General features: G+C 37.0%; 3 protein-coding genes, 1 long non-coding RNA gene and 1 other non-coding gene across 9 annotated transcripts; 3 read left to right on the top strand and 2 right to left on the bottom strand.

Moving 5' to 3' along the window:
• Positions 1-799: 799 nt before the first annotated feature.
• Positions 800-871, top strand: TRNAC-GCA (transfer RNA cysteine (anticodon GCA)). Its single transcript has one exon. It is a non-coding gene; the product is annotated as a tRNA-Cys (tRNA).
• A 370-nt stretch (positions 872-1,241) lies between these two features.
• On the bottom strand, positions 1,242-6,321 carry LOC105141578 (sucrose-phosphatase 1-like). Of its 3 annotated transcripts, none has more exons than XM_011048836.1 (9): positions 5,947-6,321; positions 4,997-5,081; positions 4,607-4,906; positions 4,368-4,469; positions 3,998-4,192; positions 3,605-3,895; positions 2,655-2,841; positions 1,587-1,633; positions 1,242-1,504 (listed from the first exon to the last, which is right to left on the bottom strand). In XM_011048836.1, the coding sequence occupies exons 2-9, from the start codon at positions 5,054-5,056 to the stop codon at positions 1,412-1,414; spliced, it is 1,275 nt and encodes a 424-aa protein (XP_011047138.1). In that variant the 5' UTR covers positions 5,057-5,081; positions 5,947-6,321; the 3' UTR covers positions 1,242-1,411. The 3 variants fall into 3 exon arrangements, with proteins under 3 accessions (XP_011047138.1, XP_011047136.1, XP_011047137.1); XM_011048834.1 differs by having other exon boundaries at positions 6,264-6,283; XM_011048835.1 differs by having other exon boundaries at positions 1,242-1,501; positions 6,264-6,283.
• An 890-nt stretch (positions 6,322-7,211) lies between these two features.
• LOC105141575 (prolycopene isomerase, chloroplastic-like) lies at positions 7,212-12,446 on the top strand. The gene is made up of 13 exons (XM_011048830.1): positions 7,212-7,800; positions 8,212-8,418; positions 8,510-8,609; positions 9,374-9,456; positions 9,572-9,628; positions 9,696-9,848; positions 9,975-10,053; positions 10,163-10,311; positions 10,397-10,531; positions 10,642-10,755; positions 11,115-11,225; positions 11,564-11,672; positions 11,996-12,446. The coding sequence occupies exons 1-13, from the start codon at positions 7,342-7,344 to the stop codon at positions 12,067-12,069; spliced, it is 1,830 nt and encodes a 609-aa protein (XP_011047132.1). The 5' UTR covers positions 7,212-7,341; the 3' UTR covers positions 12,070-12,446.
• Positions 12,437-19,373, bottom strand: LOC105141577 (ABC transporter G family member 22-like). 3 transcript variants are annotated; one of them, XM_011048831.1, is made up of 11 exons: positions 19,176-19,373; positions 18,425-18,811; positions 16,400-16,470; positions 15,551-15,786; positions 15,188-15,343; positions 14,860-15,043; positions 14,452-14,760; positions 14,080-14,367; positions 13,565-13,849; positions 13,347-13,454; positions 12,437-13,037 (listed from the first exon to the last, which is right to left on the bottom strand). In XM_011048831.1, exons 1-11 carry the CDS (start codon positions 19,192-19,194, stop codon positions 12,819-12,821), a joined length of 2,262 nt encoding a protein of 753 aa, XP_011047133.1. In that variant the 5' UTR covers positions 19,195-19,373; the 3' UTR covers positions 12,437-12,818. The 3 variants fall into 3 exon arrangements, with proteins under 3 accessions (XP_011047133.1, XP_011047134.1, XP_011047135.1); XM_011048832.1 differs by having other exon boundaries at positions 18,425-18,808; XM_011048833.1 differs by lacking the exon at positions 12,437-13,037 and adding an exon at positions 13,165-13,252.
• On the top strand, positions 16,477-17,413 carry LOC105141576 (uncharacterized). Its single transcript, XR_845421.1, has 2 exons — positions 16,477-16,830; positions 16,966-17,413. It is a non-coding gene; the product is annotated as an uncharacterized LOC105141576 (long non-coding RNA).
• Positions 19,374-19,569: the final 196 nt, after the last annotated feature.

Here is a 19,569-nt window from a genome sequence, read left to right as displayed (position 1 = left end):
TTAACTTATTTAAGGATTTAATTGAAAAAAGTTATGTTTAAAAGATAATTTGATAAAATTAGAAAAATCCATTAAACTTAAAAGCTTAATTAAAATTTTAATTAGTTTAATTGAATTAATTAAAAACTTAAAGTAAAATTAAGTTTGGAAGTTAATTTTAAAGTATTTGTGTGCTATTTTGTTGTTAAGATAATCACTTGATATTTATAGTCAATTTGATTATTGAAATAAGGGATGTAAATTATAGTATAATTTTCTTTTTTATATATACTTTATGATATATTAATTATAATTTTATAAAAAATTTAATAAAAAAATTTAAATTTTAACCAATTAATTGGCTAAATATTCCAAACACCAGTTTTAAGATCTGTTTTAGAGAGTAGTTATGGTTGCTTTTCAAAATAATTTTCACTTAGAAATATATTAAAATATTTTTTTTATTTTAAAAAAATTATTTTTAAAATAAATGTATCTAAATGATTTAAAAACATAAAAAACATTAATTTAATGTAAAAAAATAAAAAATATTCAAATTTTTTAAAAATATTTTTAAAATATAAAAATAAACTATGCTTAAATATGCCAAATATGTTGTATCACGGCCAAAGCATTCTTTGTTTTAGATTTTTAAGACGAAAACCCCGAGATAAACTTAATCTTGATAAAGATTGGCTGGAAAACAAAACGAAACAAAAATTTATGAAGACGATTCTTTTCAATTTTTATACTATATTATTTAATGGGGGGTTTGTATTTAACCAATATGATTTTATATATGTGAGTTTCCAAACATCAGGGGTCCATAGCTCAGTGGTAGAGCATTTGACTGCAGATCAAGAGGTCACCGGTTCGAACCCGGTTGGGCCCTTTTTTGTAGTTTATTTTTTTCTTAATTCATTCTTTGGAATTGCTTTGATTGCACAATGGGCTGGTCTTTCAGATTGGGTCCCTGCAAACTAGGCCCAAGAACCCCTAACGATGACATGTTCGCGAGGCCATTTCTCTCGTACTTGTTGCACAATGGTCATGGTGACCCTGGTGGCAGCAGCCATTGCAGCGCAGGAATTTTGTGCGCGCATGATCATCGAAGCAACAAGTTTGATGGAAGATACAATGTTATTAATCTCCTATAGGATTAATAATGGGGGGCAGCAGGATCATACATGTTATTAATCTCCAACATACCCACCTAGATTAATAATACTGGGAATAAAAAGTTTGATGGAAGAAAAACAGCGAGGATATTAATCATATTCATTTATCATGAAATAGCCGATCACCATGTAGTTGGTGTTCATACAACAATGATGAAATTACAAAAAGCTGAAAATCATCATTTGATTATTTTTATTGTGTTCGAAGACGGTTATGAGCTGTCTGCATCTGAGCTTTGAGCTGTAAACACAATCTAGAACAGCCAGGTTGATTGATCTTTAGCTCCTGATCCTTCCAGCCAAGTTTCATGCACATGCATGTAAGTTGCCCCAGAAACACCATCCTTCTAAAACACAACGAGGAAGCAGATCATGTGAGGGGAGAATTCTTGTTTTAGCAGAAACTCATTGATCGATCTCAAGGTTTACCTTTATATTTATTATACAAGTGGTCACACAACCTTGCTGCTCATCGCCTGCAAGAATAGACAGATAATTTAGGAGAAATGAAAAAATAGCACATACAGCTCCATTAATTGATTAAGAGATCCCTGTTATCAAAGATTTTACTTGGCATGGAATAAATTAAAATGGGCATGCAAGTAATCTACGCCACTAAAGAATTACAAAAATTCTACAAATAAAAGCATAGCTACAAGAAATTAATTGTCTGCAAACCTGAACCCGATTGCCAGTGCAAATTTTCCAACACCAACTCAAAAACCCAGTCAAGTGCATTGAAGGCATGGCAGCAGATACTATACCAATAAGTTACTAAGGATTCTACAGGTGTATTTCAGAGGTTGTGCTAGTCTATGTTTTAAGCGATTTTCCATTACTATGGGGTGCTAGCAACCACCTTTTATCCTGTCCGGGTGTCAGACAGGCTATTTCAAGGAAAAGTTGAAAAATCTGGGTGAAAGCTCTCATAGAAACTCAGACAAATAAGGAAACCGTAGAACCATTAATCATAGAGAGAAAGTAAAACAGTTTTATTATTGTCCATAGAAGATATGATTAATTGTTTTGTCCAGCAGATGGTATGCTCAATCTGACCATGGCTTTTGCCGAATAAAGCACCTATAGGATTCTAACCCCCAAGTACGAAATAGAATATCAGTAGTTGTAGATCTGTTTGTCCCTCTCCTAAGCAGGTCAGGTTCTAAAGGCTCTTCCACCTTTTTACAGCTACCCATGTGAAGGCATTTGTATGACTCCAAAGAAAAACCAGAATCCAGTAGAAAAGAGATCCCTGATTAATTCAAGAACATCCCGCAAACTAACTACAGCTGAAGAAGTATACGTTATAAACTTAAAAAACCTTGCATTGACAAATCAGAAGAAATTACATGGATGGCATCAAAGAAAAGAGGAAAGTGTACCAGCATCCAGCAGTCTAAACTGGTGCAGAAATATATCATAAAATGCATGGGAAAGCAGGGGCATTTTATCATCAGCATTATTGATAATGCAATCATTATCATTCGGAGGTCTTACCTGATAATTCCCACTTATTGAACTTTACTAGCCACGTGTCCAAACCAGTCTGTATGGATAGTACCCGATCTACCCAAACTCGAAATTTTTGGCCCTGTCTGTCACCATAGTAGCTCCTCATTCCATTTATAGCATCACAAAGAGAAAGCTCAGCACCAGATGGGTGGATAAGAATACCAGATGAATACTGTCAAAAAAAGGAAAAAATTATATCAGGCTAACTGAAGAAAGGGAATCTGGAAAAGCAAAACATATGTATATAATAAAAAATCGATGAGTGCATTCATGGACACCAGCAAATTAGATGATGGTGGATATTAATTTATCTAAGTATGCTTGATAATGCTTGCTCTATGTATTTTAAAATAAATCCGCCCCCAGACCTTGACTGCAGAGGCAAGTGGGTGGGTTAGTTTTGTCCAGGAGAACCTTGTCCAGTTCTTTAAATAAATTCATTCTTAAAACAAAACAGACAAATTCAAGCCTTCAGATTTTATGGCAGAAAGGGACAAAAAACTGAACAGTCTCAAGCTTGCTTTTCTGTTCATCAGCCACAAGGTTATTCATATGGAGAACAAGTATCAAAAGCTTACACGGTTAAGCACAACAGGTCAGACTTTCATTTATAACTGTTTAACGATATTAGCAATATATTTATCCTCCTGAAAGAAAAGCAAAAGAACTGAACCAAACAACCATGACTGGATAATTTAATGCTTAGCTGGAATATTATGAGCCTCAAAAGAATATGAAATCCAGATGAATCTAGTGTATTGTTTATACCGTGAAAGAAAAGCAGACACAAGCCATGTTTATTTCTTGCATAGTAGTTAGTATAAACCTAATCCTTAAAGGTTAAAATGCATCACAATGAAAAGGAAAGAAATAAAAGTCCACAAACTTTTCTAGAGCAACACATTGAGTCAAAAGAAAAGAGGATAGAAACATACACAATCAGCTTTCAAGCTTGCCAAATATAGCTCAGAGTTTTCGATCTCTGCACGCCTCCATCTTTCATAGAACATGAAAAATTTCACTATTTCACTACTGGCACTGATGTTTTCCGACTCAAAGTCTGAAAGGTTGGTTATATCTCTTGGAGAAGTATTGGGACCAAGGTTAAAATGACCAATAGCTTGTATGATCCCAGCTGCACACGGCTTGGTTGCATGAATTATTTTAGGATTGCCTTTAGCATTTTCAGCATGCCACTGCAACAACTCTTCTTGTGCATTACTAACCTAGACAGATAAATCAATGAATGAATAGTTAACAGAAAAAATGACCCATGTGAGCAACCTCAATTTCCCAATGAAGTGATATGGCAGAACTTAAATACCCACCATCACTCCATGTACATCTGGAATGCTGAACAGCTCGGCATCATTTCCAGAATCACCACAAACAAGAGTATTGACAGGTAGTTTTCCTTCAGTTTTAAACTTCTTATGTAAATACGCAAGAGCTTGCCCTTTGCCAGCACCTTGGGGTAGTATATCCAGGTCCATTCCACCACTATAAATTATCTTGACATCCAACTAGAAAAAAAAAACGAAAAAAAAAAAACAAGAAGTAAAAAAGAAAGATGAGAGAGAGAGAGAGAGAGAAGAAGAAGAAGAAGAAGAGAAGAGATTGGAAAATTTAGACACTGTAGCACCTGTACTAAAAAGAACACAAAATGAGGGGGCAAGGATCCCAAAACTAGAAACTAACCCCACGTTTTGCAAATATCTCTGATAGCGCCTTCGTCACATTCTGAGCATTGGCTTTATCAACATAAAAGCTGACCTTGTGAGGCCGTTGCTCTGTTTCTGACTGCATTACCCCATATATGTCATTTATTTAGAGATTTCAAGTTGCCGAACTGTTTTCTTCAATGTACAAAACTATATGCTCATTTTCAAAGCAATATGCACAATCAGAGAACCAAATCCCATAAGTGTTTAACATACCTGAAGAGTAAGTTCAGGGAACTTGCTTGTTTCCTCAGTGACTAGGTTCCTGTCCCATTTCTGATTCAAAACTTCAACCCAACCATCATCAGGCACCATGGAGGTGCCATACGTGATCTCAGTTCCCACAGACATTATGGTTATATCAGGTGTTAACATGGGTTTCTCTTTTCTCAACTGCTTGTAAAGCGTCGGTGATCTTCCAGTGGAGAAAACTAGCAGAGAATCATTACGATAACAGGCCTCCCATAAGGCATTGAACCTAAGAAGAGACATGTTCTCGGGATCATGATGATCAACCTGCAACAAGAGTATATTGTCCAATAAAATTACAGCGGCCACAAGAATATACAATGAAACAAGCAGAAACCAAACAATTACGAGACCAACCATTGTGTGATCAAGATCCGAAACTATCATGAGGCGAGCAGGAGCCTTGAGCCTATCCATCGCTTCTCTATCCCAAACTTTAACCCTGTACCAAAAAGGCTCGATTTAACTATAGAAACAAGCATCAATGACATGCTTCACTATCAATTCAAGCCTAGGGTATTATATCCAAGAAAAAAAATATTAATTTGGCAATTATGCAGCAATTATGCAGAAGTCATCACTTATAAGATGAATCACTAATATTGGATATTGAAGGTACTGTAAGAATTGAAAAGTTTAATAATTTCCCCTATCCATAAGATATGCACAGGCACTAACAAAGCAATTAGTAAAGTTTTTTTTGTAGCTGTAATTTTAATGTTAGACTGGATATATGATATTATAAATGAAAAAATAAAGAGAAGAAGAAGATATTGTAAAACAGAACTGGTAAATCCCCCCAAAAGACTAAATGATTAAAATAAAGAAAAGCCAGAGAACCCATTAACTGGATTCAAAAGCATGAGACACTCATCAAATGAAAAAAATAGCAGAAAATCAGAGACCATGAATTACTAATCAATCAAAAGAACAAGCAACTCAAAACATTTCCATTACCAAAGGTCCTAATATAACTGAAAGAAATAAAAATCAATTTCCTATAAAAATCCCACATCAGTAAAAAGCTGAAAATAAAGATCCCATCTTCCGTTACTTCACCTCTTTATTTTTTTTCCGTCAGCACAGTACCTAAGCAACCAATCCAAGCAAGATACACGAAAAAAAATAAAATGAACCCAGAAAAAGAATCTGCATAATCTAAAAGCAGCATAAAAGAATAAATGAAAAGATAAGAGCTTTTGGAAATGACAATCGCCACTGATACAGAACTGCAGTGATTATTATTATGGAACTGGACAACCAAAGAAACCTAAAACAAATGGAATGAAAAGATTATAGATTTGTACCCTTTTCTTAATATTCCGTGTTGGTGATGATGTGATAATTATAAAGATGAAGAGTAGAGTTTTGGATCCAAATTCGTTGGCGCTTCTTTTGTGATAATCCTAGAAAATAATGGACTGATAGAGAAAGAGAAGGAGAGACTGGACTGAGAGAGTTAAAAAAAAAAATTAGATCAGACAAAAAAGTTCTTTAAGAACTGTTTTGTGGACACTTGTTAAAAAAAGAGATGGACGCATGGTGGAGCTTGCTGGTGATCTTGTTCGTGTGGTCGAAGAAAACGCAAGGTAAAATTAGGAAGAAGGAATAACACAGGTCTTACATTTGCAATCTGGGAGAAGAGATAAGCATATGCTTCGTTAGGTACTGTTTGCCAAATATTCTCTCCTTGCCTTTTCCTTTATTGGACATATTTAATTACAAAATTAATCGCATTTTCACTTTACTGTTATAGCTTAAGAAATTATGGTTTTAAGGATTATAGAACTCCATGTTCTATACAAATACCACTATAAATCCAGAGTCAGAAATCCACTATACGGTTGAAAAAAGCAAAAACACGAAACAACTACTGAAGATGTTGTGCTGGATATTTTTAATATTTGGTTCTCATCATGCTATTTTTCACTTGATGAGACTGAGAAGACTTAATATTCGGACAATACAATAGAAAAAGATAAAAGTCATTCATCATGCACAATAACATCATGTTCGTGGTTCTAATGATGTATACCCATTGACAGATTAATTTGTTAAATGTAATTATGTAGTTTAATTTGTAATTGAATTAATATTATTTATTATAATAAATTGTTTTGATATTCCGATTAAGTTTACTTGAATATGAAATTACTTGCTATGAAATCAGATGAATTCTTTTAAATGACTGTTTTGAATTTGTTGTGATGAAAAACTTTGTGGCTAAGCTTGAGCTGCTGCTTTATAATTTTATTATCTTTGAAATTGTATTTTTTAACAGTTGTTGAGAGAGTTAAGATAAATAAATAACTAGTAATATTATAAATCGTGAATATATTACATGCACGGTGTATTAAAATACTAGTCGTGGATATATTACATGATAGAACACGCATGTAATATATATCCACTACCAGTGTTTCGAAGTATTTTTCTAATCATAATAGTTTGGAAGATAATTTAGTGTTAACGTGGAAAAAAACACTTTAATGTATTCTAACAGTCAGGCAGGCGGCAACCATCACTACTCGACAAAAACCAAACGGCCAATGGAATCAAAGCACTATATATCAAAACAACTGACTCACAGCTATTTTTTCTTCAAGACCTATAAATCTAAACAAGAAAATATCTGTCCAAAATGTTCTTTGGATGCCCACAGAACATTGAGTTTTAGTTTTAGTTAAGAGCTATTTAGTAACATGAGTCTAGGGTTCAAGAATTCCCTATTTTCTGGTCAGTTCAATACTGTCCAGTTAGGGAGGTTCAGACCCAGAAGCCAAAAACATAGGATTTTGTCTGTAGAACCTGCCCAAACCTCAGTTTTCAGTGGTTATATTGTGCCCAGAAACATAAAAAGCAAAATTGACAATCTTGGTGAAGTAAAGTTAAATGAGGAATTTATTTTGAGGTCAAAGGCCTTGTTGACTGTGGATTTTGAAGGAAATAGAGGAGTGAGCAGAGAGAGGAGTGATTACGATGTAATTGTTATTGGGTCTGGTATTGGTGGGTTGGTTGCGGCTACACAGTTGGCAGTGAAGGGAGCTAAAGTTTTGGTCTTGGAGAAGTACGTGATTCCCGGTGGGAGTTCTGGGTATTATGAGAGGGATGGATATACTTTTGATGTTGGCTCTTCTGTTATGTTTGGTTTCAGTGACAAGGTCAGTTGTTATTGTTCTTCCATATTGCTTTATTGTTGTTATTTGCGTTGTGATTTATTTGTTTATTAAGGACTTGATTTTGTTGATTGAGTTGGAATAAGGTTGTAATGCATTTTTGGCATGATTTTGAAGATTCTATTAGTGTTTGGATGGATATTTGCAGAAAGTAAGTAACCTAGTGAAATAGGGTCATGCATAAAGAGAATTTCCACTAAACTAATAGAAGTGTAAGTTTACCAGACTTCAGTAAGGATTTTAACCTCAATGCTTGTAGGACTCCTCACTGTAAGCATTTTATTGGTTATTTGCTCTTGTTATGTAACTAAGCTATCTCTGCTGAACTTTTATCCACTGCATGCTTTGGTGAATCACCAAGTGTTCAGCGTTGATATGTGCCTAAAATTTGGGCAGGGCAACCTAAATTTGATAACACGAGCATTGGCAGCAGTTGGTTGTGAAATGAAGGTGATTCCTGACCCCACTACTGTCCATTTTCATCTACCTAATAACCTTTCTGTTAAAGTTCCCAAAGAGTACTGCGACTTCATCTCAGAACTTACTGCTAAGTTTCCCCATGAAAAGGAAGGGATTCTTAAATTCTATGGTGAATGCTGGAAGGTACATAAATTGTGGTGAATGCAACTTCCTATCAGTATTTTGTGTCTACTTGTTGATCATCACTTACCGTAGCATTTATTTTGTCGGGTAGATATTCAATGCCTTGAACTCTTTGGAACTGAAGTCTCTCGAGGAGCCAATCTACCTGCTTGGACAATTCTTTCAGAAGCCTCTTGAATGCTTGACACTAGGTATTTTTCTATCCTTTCCTCTCAAATTTACTAATTTATTTGAATGGATCTTGTTACATCTCCAACAAGTTTTTATAAAATCAGAATCAATAGCAAGATGCATACAGGGTGTAGATACTGTTTACTGCCCCAATCACAATCAGGACATCTATTTTGCCATCATTTGAGCAAGGAAAACTGTAGCAGATAATGTACCTGGGCATTAATGTAATTGTAAAATTATTGTTGGTAGAAAACAAGGTGGAACTGCAACTTTTAAGTTCCATGAAATTTCTAATTAACAAATCTTGTATTGATGTTCAAGGCTATTGCTGCAATAGATTAGAAAAAAAAATACTGTCGAGCATGGATCTTGGAAAAACTCTCAATTATTAGACAATTGCAGCTGTGCTCATCGCTTCCAGGTTGACTGCTTAAAAGACAATGTGCTGGCCCCAAAATATTTTGGAGCATTCCTTGATATCATATTGGTTTGGATGGTCAAGAAAATGTTCTAATTCTCTCTCTCTCTCTCACACACACAAAAAAAAAAAATTACAAATGTTTATCATGATCTTCTATTTTAGTTCTGAGGTTGGAGCTTTGGATAGTCAATATTGTAAGTCACATCTCTTTTGGTCCTTGAATCTTTATTTTTTATTTATTTTTTTCTTTTCATTTCCCTATCATGAATTTTTTTTCCATGCTAGTCACTAAATTAAACCAAAAAAATAATTGTTCCTTTCTTTTAAGCTTCCCTAATGAGGTGCTTCTATTCTCTGCAGCTTATTATCTGCCCCAAAATGCTGGGGGCATCGCTCAGAAGTACATAAAGGATCCTGAGTTGTTGTCTTTCATTGATGCAGAGGTGAAATAATTCGAATTCAATTCTTTGATAAATTCTGTATATTTTATGGTCTTTTGGGTATTGAAAGAGGGTCCTGCATTCTCATAAAGAAGTTTTATCTGTTGTTTCTCTGCAGTGTTTCATAGTGAGCACAGTCAATGCTTTGCAGACCCCAATGATCAATGCGGGCATGGTGAGCAGTTTAAATAACTTTGGACCTCTCCAATATGTATATTCTAATCTTTTTTTATTGGCACCAGGTTCTATGTGATAGGCATTTTGGAGGGATCAACTATCCTGTTGGTGGGGTTGGTGGAATTGCAAAGTCCTTGTCAAAAGGTCTGATTGATCAAGGCAGTGAAATTCTTTACAGGGCAAACGTGACCAACATCATTCTTGAGCATGGAAAGGCTGTGAGTTTTAAATAGTGGATAAATGGGGCTAGAGTTGAATCCTTGGTTTTATAAATGCAAAATGAAATAAAAAAAAAGGAAGATGATAATATTGTTATCTATTTTAGTTTCACTTGAATTTGGCAGGTAGGAGTGAGGCTTTCAGATGGAAGGGAGTTCTTTGCCAAAACCATAATATCAAATGCTACTAGATGGGATACCTTTGGTTAGTTTTGGCAGATTCCGACATTCTAATTTATTTGATTTGACAATAACCTTTTGCTGCTCTAGCACTGGGCTTTTTCAGTTATCATGAAGTAATTAATATGTTGCAGGGAAGTTGTTGAAAGGAGAAACCCTTCCAAAAGAGGAAGAAAATTTTCAAAAAGTTTATGTCAAGGCTCCATCTTTTCTTTCCATTCACATGGGTGTTAAAGCCGAGGTTCTACCACCAGATACAGATTGCCACCACTTTGTTCTTGAGGTATTCATTTGCTCACAAACTGAGACCATATATCTGGAATTGTGAGCGTGACACATTTAACTTTAATTCTTTTGTTTTTTCTTAGGATGACTGGACAAGATTAGAGGAGCCTTATGGAAGCATATTCCTAAGCATTCCAACTGTTCTTGATTCATCATTGGCTCCCGAAGGCCGTCATATACTTCACATATTTACAACATCTTCCATTGAAGACTGGGAGGCAAGTTCACTACTGTAACTTTTAAGTGAATAGCTATACTTAATGTCTTATTTCTATCCCTTCCCCCCCTCTGTCAGCTAAATTCCTAATAGCTGGACTTAAATGTTTAGGGACTCTCGACAGAGGACTACGAGGCCAAGAAGAAGGTTGTGGCTAATGAGATTATAAGCAGATTGGAGAAGAAACTTTTTCCGGGGCTTAGATCATCAATTACTTTCATGGAGGTATATATCACATTATCATAAAAGTACATATTCATTGAAGAATGTGAAGAGATTGTTCAGGTGATGGCATATGAGAAGGAAATGATCACAACTTATGGATTTAAGCCTGAATCACACAAATTCATTAACCAACCTCAAGTGGTTGGATCCTTAGAGAGGCTTTAAATTCACGAATTTCTCTAATTTGAAGAAGTCCTTCCCACTATCCATTGTGTACTTTATTAACTGCATGCCTTGTTTGGTAGGAGCTCATTCAAATTTCTTGCATTCCAAGTTTCAGTGAATGGAATACTATGTTTATTATCGACTCTTGTCTTTCAAATTTGATTTGGCTTAAAAAATACATGCAATCATGGCAGGTAGGTTCACCCAAGACACACAGGCGGTACTTGGCTCGTGACAAGGGTACTTATGGACCAATGCCACGCAGTACTCCTAAAGGTTTATTGGGAATGCCATTTAATACAACAGTAAGTCCAATCATTACCTCTCATGAACATCACAGTAATTGTAGTTATTGAAATCATTTAAGCAACAAATACTCAGGCTATTTGCCTCTGCCCTTTATCAATGGTGCTTCACTTTCTTTTTTTACCTCTCTGGTCCTCTCCCTACAAAAGTGAAGTGTCATCAACACTTGATGAAATGTCAATACCCCACTCCTCTCAAGCCTGCCAAACTCCATTAACAACCACTTATCTTTTTTCAGATTACATGATTTATCTCAAGTTTTGGATCGAACTGATCCATTGACATAAGTAGTTCATGGGAGAAAATCAGTTGGGTCATGACATGATGAAACTTGCAGGCTGTAGATGGTCTTTACTGTGTTGGCGATAGCTGCTTTCCAGGACAGGGTGTTATAGCTGTAGCTTTTTCAGGAGTAATGTGTGCTCATCGAGTAGCTGCTGATATTGGTAAGCTAGGAAACATTTCTCATTCTCAATGTGTTTGATATTGGCTTCAGTAGTTCTGCTGAACATTTGTGAAAGCATGATCAAGTCGTGGTAGAAATTATAGATATGTATTTTCTCCATTGATGAAATAATGAATGTCAACCCTGTTAAACCTTCAAGGTGTTTTTCTTTTTCCTGATCGAGATCTATTTAAAAAATTATCCTACATTTCGGTGCAAGTACAAGAAAAGTAAATTGTATGTCAACTTTGATGAGCTTCCTACTCCCTTTAAATGACTAGTTTTTTTCTTTTTACCACCCCGCCCCCCATAATCTTATCGTAGGCATTGAGAAAAGGTCCCCTGTAATGGATGCTGCTCTCCTCCGGCTTCTTGGTTGGTTAAGGACCTTGGCTTGAGAACAGGGAAAAGAAAAACAGAACCTGCAACATGACATTTTTGCCTGAAGAACACAGGTTAGTGGAAATGATCTGCAAGAGATAGAAGCGAAGTGCAATTGCCAAGCTAGTGAACCAGGTATCCAAAAATATATTAACCTTTCACAAACTGTGAGTTGAATAACTGCGGGTGATTCTCACTCCTTAGGCTGGATCAAAAGGGTACAGAGCTGTAGAGGGATCTTCAAGATTTTCTTTTTCGTTTACCTTTTTTCCCTCTCAATTTGGTGTTTGGTTAGCAATCACTGGTGGTTTCTATGTATTTAAGCGGTTGCTCTTGGAAATTTTCTTTCCAAGGAAAACGTAAATAAAGTTCTATCAAATCATATGCGTTAACATGTTTTTCATTCCCCAACTTTTAGATGTCGCTAATTCCAATAGATATGCATTATTCATGGGTAGGTATGTCTGACAATTATTATTACATCACTCCATTTTAATATAAAAAATACGAGCTTGTGAATGCGAGCTTCTTATAACGTGTTGCATTTCTAGGAATTCTCCTCGCGGAAAAATCAACTTTCATGCCTAAGATACTGCATAAATATCGTCGTTGAGGCTTTTGCCATCCAAAAATCTTCATAGAGCTGAAATATGATAACTAGCTTATATCCCTTTCTCTGATCCGTGGAACCCAAGTTTTCATGGAATAGATCTTTGAAGTCGATCGTGGAAGTTAATTGTCGATAATGCTCACTGAATAATATTGCTTACTGCGCACAAAGCTTCATTCTCCGCAGGGAAATATAAGCCAAGAGACGGTAGCCAAAAACCATTGCCACCAGGGCACTAACTTCCGCCAAGCCACTGTCTATTCTCATTCCATTTAAAACTGGTGTCATGTGTTTATATTGAACGTTGAGGAGAAGCTTATAGGTGTGGTAGTTGAAAGACATATAGCGGATCCAAGATACAAATACTGGAACTCTCTGCAAAATCGAAGACCATTTGTGACCATTGTTTGCGTTTAGGTGAGAAAAAGTTGAATCAATACTAATTCTGGGAGAGAGTTATCAATTAGTGAAGAAATGAACTCCACCCTTGATGACATGCTCAGAAACTTCAATATTGATTGTAGAGGTTATTGAGTGGTCCTTTTCTATCGGTCAATCAATGTCAGCAATATGTGTCATGTGGTGCGAATCTAAAATTCAAATGTTGTGAAAAAATTCACTCAAATATTGCATTGGAGAGGAGCAATACAGAGAGATGTATGAAATGATCTTTGATGAACTTACCTTTACAAAATACCCTCCAGCCAGCATGAAGGTCATCACAGTAACTGAAGCTAGAGTTGTGGCCCTCTTTAAGTCCATCAGGGTAGCCCCAATAGCTAGTCCCAGTCCCTGCAATGGAGACATGCTTGATTAAATACTTAAATTTTAATTTTTCTTAAATACTTAAATTTTAATTTTTCTTGACACCCTTCTTCGTTGGTATTGCAAGCTAGTCTCACCTGAGCAGCAACAATGCTGAGAAAAACAGTGAGCATGGTTAGGAAAAATGAAGCAGCACTCATTCGCAAGCCTGCCATGAAGTAGACGACGAGAAGAAAAAGTACTGGTAGTATTAGATCAAGTGGAAGGTCACTTGTAGTCCTTGCCAAAAAATATGCACTTAGTCTGTACATGTCAGCTGCACGTTCTTTACTCAACATCGCTCTTTCTTGGGGAAATGTGAAGATTGCTGTGAATACAGGAAAAAATCCCCAGAAAACAGCAATGAAGAACAGTAGCCCTGCCTGTAATCCAAGAAGGTTTAAGTTTACCAAGTGAAATTATGTTTTTTGTGTAAAGGAGCTTCAGGAAACAAAAAATGTGCTTTTGTGATTATGAGCCAGACTGATTTTTTGTAATTCAGTTGATTTTCAATGGTTTCGGATAGGTTTTCAGAGAAGTGCTTCAGTAAACTTTGAGCCTGAAATGGAAATGAGAAGGCCCAGGGGTTGACCTTGGCCGGACCATTATTTACCTGATCTTGCAGACCTTTGAGGCTATCAGTATCTGAATTCCACCACAGTAATCCCAGGATAATTGCAGTAGAGAGAACTTGGGTGATTCTCAACCAGCTGAAATAGTCGTGCCGCCTTTCTTTGATTCCCCTGCGGAACAAAATGGTATATTGTTGCCACCAGCTTGCCCCCCATTGTCGTTTCAGAGAAGACACTTTTGCCTTCACTTCTTCATCAAGAGGTATAGGAACCATTAGTTTCTTCTTCTCTTTTACCGCAACTCGTGTCTCATAGGCCTCCACGAGGTACTGTTTTCGACAGAAACATTACCTAGTTAAATAGCAGCTTTTGATGTTAAGAACGCAAAAGTCTGTCTGTGTATACTTCATTACCTCATGAACAACTGCAGGAGAAGGCTTCCCGTTTCTTTTTCCTGCATCTGAATTCCCTATTTGCACTTTATCCTCCAATTCAGATGGGACAGAAACATCATTTACATTGCCATTTGCAAGGTCTAGCAAGAACTCTGCAGGGTTCATGGCAATAAGCGGGTTGCAACCTATAGATGAGAAGTACGGCATTGCTGCTGATGATTTTCCAAAATAAAGCAAACTCCCTTTCCCAAGAAGAATCAACTTGTCAAATTTGTGGAAGAGTCTACTAGATGGCTGGTGGATAGTTGTCACCACTGTTTTCCCACCCTGCCATTAAATGGAAACAAGTTAGTAGCAGAAAAATGCAACACTATCTCCTGATGAAAGGGCCAAAAATTTGAATAAGAAGCATCACAAATAGAATACCTCTGCCATATCTTGTAACAGTTGCACCGTCTTTAAAGCAGTCGTAGAATCCAAGCCCGAGGTTGGTTCATCAAGAAACAAGATTGAAGGGTTGATTATAATCTCATTGCCAATGCAAACTCTTTTCCTCTCCCCACCTGACACTCCACGCACAAATGAGCCACCAATCACGGTGTCTTGGCACCTAGGGACACCAACATTAGCTTTCAAGAATGAGCAAGATCAATCAGACGCTGCAGAATTTATTTCTATTATTAACATTCTAGACTTGAATTATGATTACAACTTTAACTTGATTGATGATGGCAGGGAAATGAGAATTCATTACCTCTCTAAGCCTAGCTCATAGATGACGTCCATGGCTCGTCTTTGCTTCTGTTGTTTTGTCAATGTCTTTGGCAATCGAAGGAGGGCTGCATATGTCAATGTTTCTTTCACTGTAAGGTGAGGAAACAGAATGTCGTCTTGTGTCACGAATCCTATCCTGCCACATGTTTTTTTATGTCATTTTGATGAGCATTTGCAATGATTCAAATTTCTAGTCGTACAACAAAAGTTCTGACTTAGCTAAATGCAGGTTCTTGCGTCTTTTCATTGATTTTTGGTCATCGCGATGAAAAATAAATTGCAACCAGTCAATTCAGCGCTGAAAGTACCGAACCAGTCTTGCACTTATATCTAAGTTTCTTACCTACTTTTTAAGAACTTGGAGTATGGTCTGTCATTGTAAGTTATTGAACCACCGACAGGGGGCTGATTTAACCTGCCGCCAAGCAGATTCAGAAGTGTTGTTTTTCCACTTCCTGAAGGTCCCATAAGAGCCAAAACTTCCCCTGGATCCACCGAACCACTGATCCCATTCAAGATATCCTTTTCCTCGGTTGAGGTCATTCCTTTGATGATCACCTTGTATGTAACATCTCTGAACTGCAGATTCCCAAACAAGAACAAATTTCAATTCGGTAAATGGTGGAAACTTCATTACATGATTATCTGATAATTGCTAAGTTAGAAAGTATAATTTCTAACAAAATATAAGAAAAAAATGTCCATACCCTTCTTTCCTTGACAAATACGCATTGTTTTTTATTCAATGCCTGAGATCGACTCGGGAACTAGTCTAAGTAGACTCAAGAAAACAAATGAAGATAGCTTTCTATCCTCAAATGCATGTTCCTGTTCTTACAAATGGTTAATAGAACTCTTAAGACCCCATTAATAGTTTTCATGGCAAGTTAATAAATTGTACTGCATTTTTATTTTTTGTTGGAAAGAAGGGAGAGTCTTGTACAAAAATATCATATAGAATGAAACTCTGTACAAGACTGAACCTGACCATGCTAACCATATTCTATGGATCGCGTTGATTGCTAGATCATAATTCTCCATCCCTGCCTGTCCAAATAGAACGTATCGGTATCAATCCGTGGCACCATTAGGAAAGGCAAGTTTGAACACTACCGGTGCATGCTAGCTCTACTTGGAGAATAAAGAAGAACAAGACTGGAAACCTGCAGCATCGCAAATTAGATTTTGTTACCTTCAGGTAAATTGGCAAGGAGGGATCAGTTTGAAATTTCTGCTTACGCATTCCGGCTTCAAGATCCTCCGCTGCAACAGCCATAGATATAGGACTGTAAACTATTGACAGAATCAAGATGTTTTTTATGCTAAAGAAGAAGTTGTTTTCTTCTTGAATGATAAATAACATAGTGTGTGATGAACATTTTAAGCAATTCTCATTTTAGCCAATATTTCTCCAAATTATCAGTATAGGCTAACGTGCCAATTGAATCATATCTGAACTTGGTCGGAGAGATTGAAGCTTCTGTTATATCATTTCACAACTTTGTGGCTGCAATAATTCCTGAAGATATGGTTGCAATGGTCACAATTTAAAGATCCCAACAAATTCAATCAACAGTAAAGAGAACTCTGTAACCTCAATGTCACATACGATCCTCCCATCACATACGAACCTTACCATGCACACCTGTCACCCCGCGGTGCCTTACCTGCTCACTGGACTTACAGGATGTTCAGTGGACCGTGGGGATTAGTTGTAGTGCACGTAAACTGGCCGGACACCCCACGTAAATCAAAAACCTAACCATTCAAGAGTTTATCATTGAGAGAGGATTACGACAGAAGAGTAAAAGTGCTGATATCATTTTCTGAAGTCACATATGATCTAGGTGCATGATTTTTTGCAAAGACGAGGGGAATCAATATCCTTGATGAAAGTTACGTGAGGCAACAAGTCAGCAAAAGTCTATAGAGTTTGGGGCCCAATTTGCTAATCATAATAATAAACACGAACCTTGACCCAAGATCTGGGGCCCATATGGAAGACTTAATTTATATCTATTCTTGGAAGGGGGAAAAAAAGGAGGTGGATAAACACCATGTACTTTTAGTGCTGTAGATTTGCAAGAAAAAACCCCCTAAATCTCCTAATGTTGATATGAATAACTTATTTTTATACCAAAAAAAGAGATGAATTTAACACTTTTATTATTGGAAATTAAGCTCATAAGGATCAAAATACTGTAGGGAAAAAAAAAACAGGGAGAGAATCTACTCAAGTGGTTATGAGCTAGCAGAAAGAGATTGGACATCAACCTTCCATTAACACCAGTAACTTGGGCATGAAAAATAATGCAGTGCGCACTGAAGCAAGACTGAGTAACCACCACTACGAAAATAAGAGCCAAAAATACCCCATCAATATTTATGTAGGCTGAGTGGGGTATCATTAGGCTTATGTTGCAGATCTCTAATCCAAGGTTGAAAGGAGGGAGGCCTAGGTTTTTCCCTTACAGGAGAAGAGACAAGGGACCCACTTCTCACGCACTAGCTTCCCATTTTTGCAAGTGGTTGTTTAACATGATCATGCTCACCTTCCTCCCCCCTCGTCACAAGCTGGCCGCTTTTTCATGTTGAATTTCTCCCACATATTTAAGGCTTGGCAAGTGCATGTCTTGCCTAACTCTCTGTGACCCCAATTATTATCTGCGATTAGCTCAGTACCACCCATGCACTATTCTCATATAAATTTGTAGCTACTCGCTCATGAATTGCTCCATTTTAAGATAAAAAGTGAAACTCGTCGTAATTTAATAACTATTTTATGAGTTTTACTTTTACTTCAGAGGACAACCCAAAAAAACCCGAACTTAGGAGACCCCATTTGCAAATTATGAAAGTGATAACGTCATACGATATAGAAATATGTGCTCGGTTAAAAGAAAACGCAGCATGCGTATGCGTGGACACAGAAAACCAAGCAAGTCATCAATTTCTTGAGTTCGCTCACATTCACGTTGTTCTGATCACCAGATTAATATGCAGTAAGCCCAGTAGCTTGTACTTCATGCCTAAAGGTTCTACTTTCTAGCTAGATCATGAAACCTTTTGACATTATCAAGCCAGGACAAAGACTGGACATACCTCCACCACCCATACTGAAGTGGACCACACAAACCATACAAAATTATAACACCTCCAACCATATGCTAGTAAACAATGAAGAATCATTTAAAAAAAAAGGTGTATATAGACTTACGTATATCATCATCACTAAACGGCATGGAGTCGGCTATTTCATCAGGTGGCATGTTGAAGCCAGTGAAGGAGAAAGAGAAGCCCAGGCTAGCACTGGAGGCCCTGCTTAGAGCTGCTCCACTGTTGACGTCATCCAATTCAAACTTCATCTGTGCACTCCTTGACTTCCTAATGTGTGTACTTTTGTTACCACCCGAAGTGGCACGTCCCGGTGAGGCTGCAGTCGTTAGCCTCTTGCTGGACTTACCTGAGAGTGTCCCGCCGCTGCCGCCTTCGGAAGCCCCATCGCTGTTCATGGGAGATTTAAACGCTGCCTCCACTGTCTCAGCCAATTGTTCTGATTTGGTTCTCGCTAAGGACGTGTTTGCTCTCTCCATGCTACAATAATCTTCTCAACAATATTAAAAAAAGAAAACCAAGATATTAATATGAGATTCTGTTAAGCGATATTGATGAACATTGCTCGATACTAACTGGCATGAAGAGAGTCAAGAAAGCAAGAAAAACGATTAATAGTTTTCTGTCTAAATAGTCTAGCTAGTATAAAATTGTAGACCTCTCCGTTTACAGTAGCCAGATGTGTTTTCTGTTTGAATATAGAAAATGGAGAGGAGGAGATACGCGCGCACAGGGAGACTCGTAGATGAATTAAAGGAAGCAGTAAGGAGAGGAGGAGATACGCGCGCACAGAGAGACTCGTAGATGAATTAAAGGAAGCAGTAATCGTACAAAGGGACTTTCTCTACTCGTACCTTGAGGAGAGTTTTGCATGACGAGATGACAGAGTATACAGTGCCGGTACAAAAGGACTTGCCCTACTAGTTAGTACCTTAGAGCAGTGCTAGGCTAAAGTCCGATGAAGGACAGGAAGGGATAGCCTCGGGGGAGGATTTGTCTTTTCGAGGGAAGTGGAATACTGTCTAAACGGCAACACTACATCAAATGATGGATCCACTACTTATAAGGTGCGCTTGGGAGGGTATCCACCAAGTTACCAAAACACCCCTGTACTTTTCAATTATTTTTATTATTATTATTATTAAAAGAAACTAAAGGGGAGGTCTTTTATGAGTGTAGCAAGTTGACTGTTCCTCTATAATCATTGACACTGTATTTTCACTTTTTTGTACAGTAAAGTGACTAGCT

This window comes from Populus euphratica, unplaced genomic scaffold (genome assembly GCF_000495115.2).
Source record: "Populus euphratica unplaced genomic scaffold, PopEup_1.0 scaffold124.1, whole genome shotgun sequence".
Classification (NCBI taxonomy): domain Eukaryota; kingdom Viridiplantae; phylum Streptophyta; class Magnoliopsida; order Malpighiales; family Salicaceae; genus Populus; species Populus euphratica.
Note: the sequence above shows the minus strand (reverse complement) of the source record. Positions and strands in the feature narration are given on the sequence as shown.

Bases quoted from the DNA above. Each gene is read 5' to 3' on its own strand.
- LOC105141578 (XM_011048834.1), bottom strand. The intron at 4,907-4,996 runs GTTGGTCTCGTA...CTCTTGTTGCAG, and splicing joins CGGATCTTGATCACACAATG to GTTGATCATCATGATCCCGA. The intron at 2,842-3,604 runs GTATGTTTCTAT...TTTTTTTGACAG, and splicing joins CAAGCTTGAAAGCTGATTGT to TATTCATCTGGTATTCTTAT.
- LOC105141577 (XM_011048831.1), bottom strand. The intron at 15,044-15,187 runs GTAATGAATTCT...TGGTGTCCCTAG, and splicing joins TATGAGCTAGGCTTAGAGAG to GTGCCAAGACACCGTGATTG. The intron at 13,455-13,564 runs GTGAGACTAGCT...TCTCCATTGCAG, and splicing joins TCAGCATTGTTGCTGCTCAG to GGACTGGGACTAGCTATTGG.
- LOC105141575 (XM_011048830.1), top strand. From the start codon at position 7,342: ATGAGTCTAGGGTTCAAGAATTCCCTATTTTCTGGTCAGTTCAATACT. The intron at 8,419-8,509 runs GTACATAAATTG...TTTGTCGGGTAG, and splicing joins TCTATGGTGAATGCTGGAAG to ATATTCAATGCCTTGAACTC. The intron at 8,610-9,373 runs GTATTTTTCTAT...TATTCTCTGCAG, and splicing joins TCTTGAATGCTTGACACTAG to CTTATTATCTGCCCCAAAAT.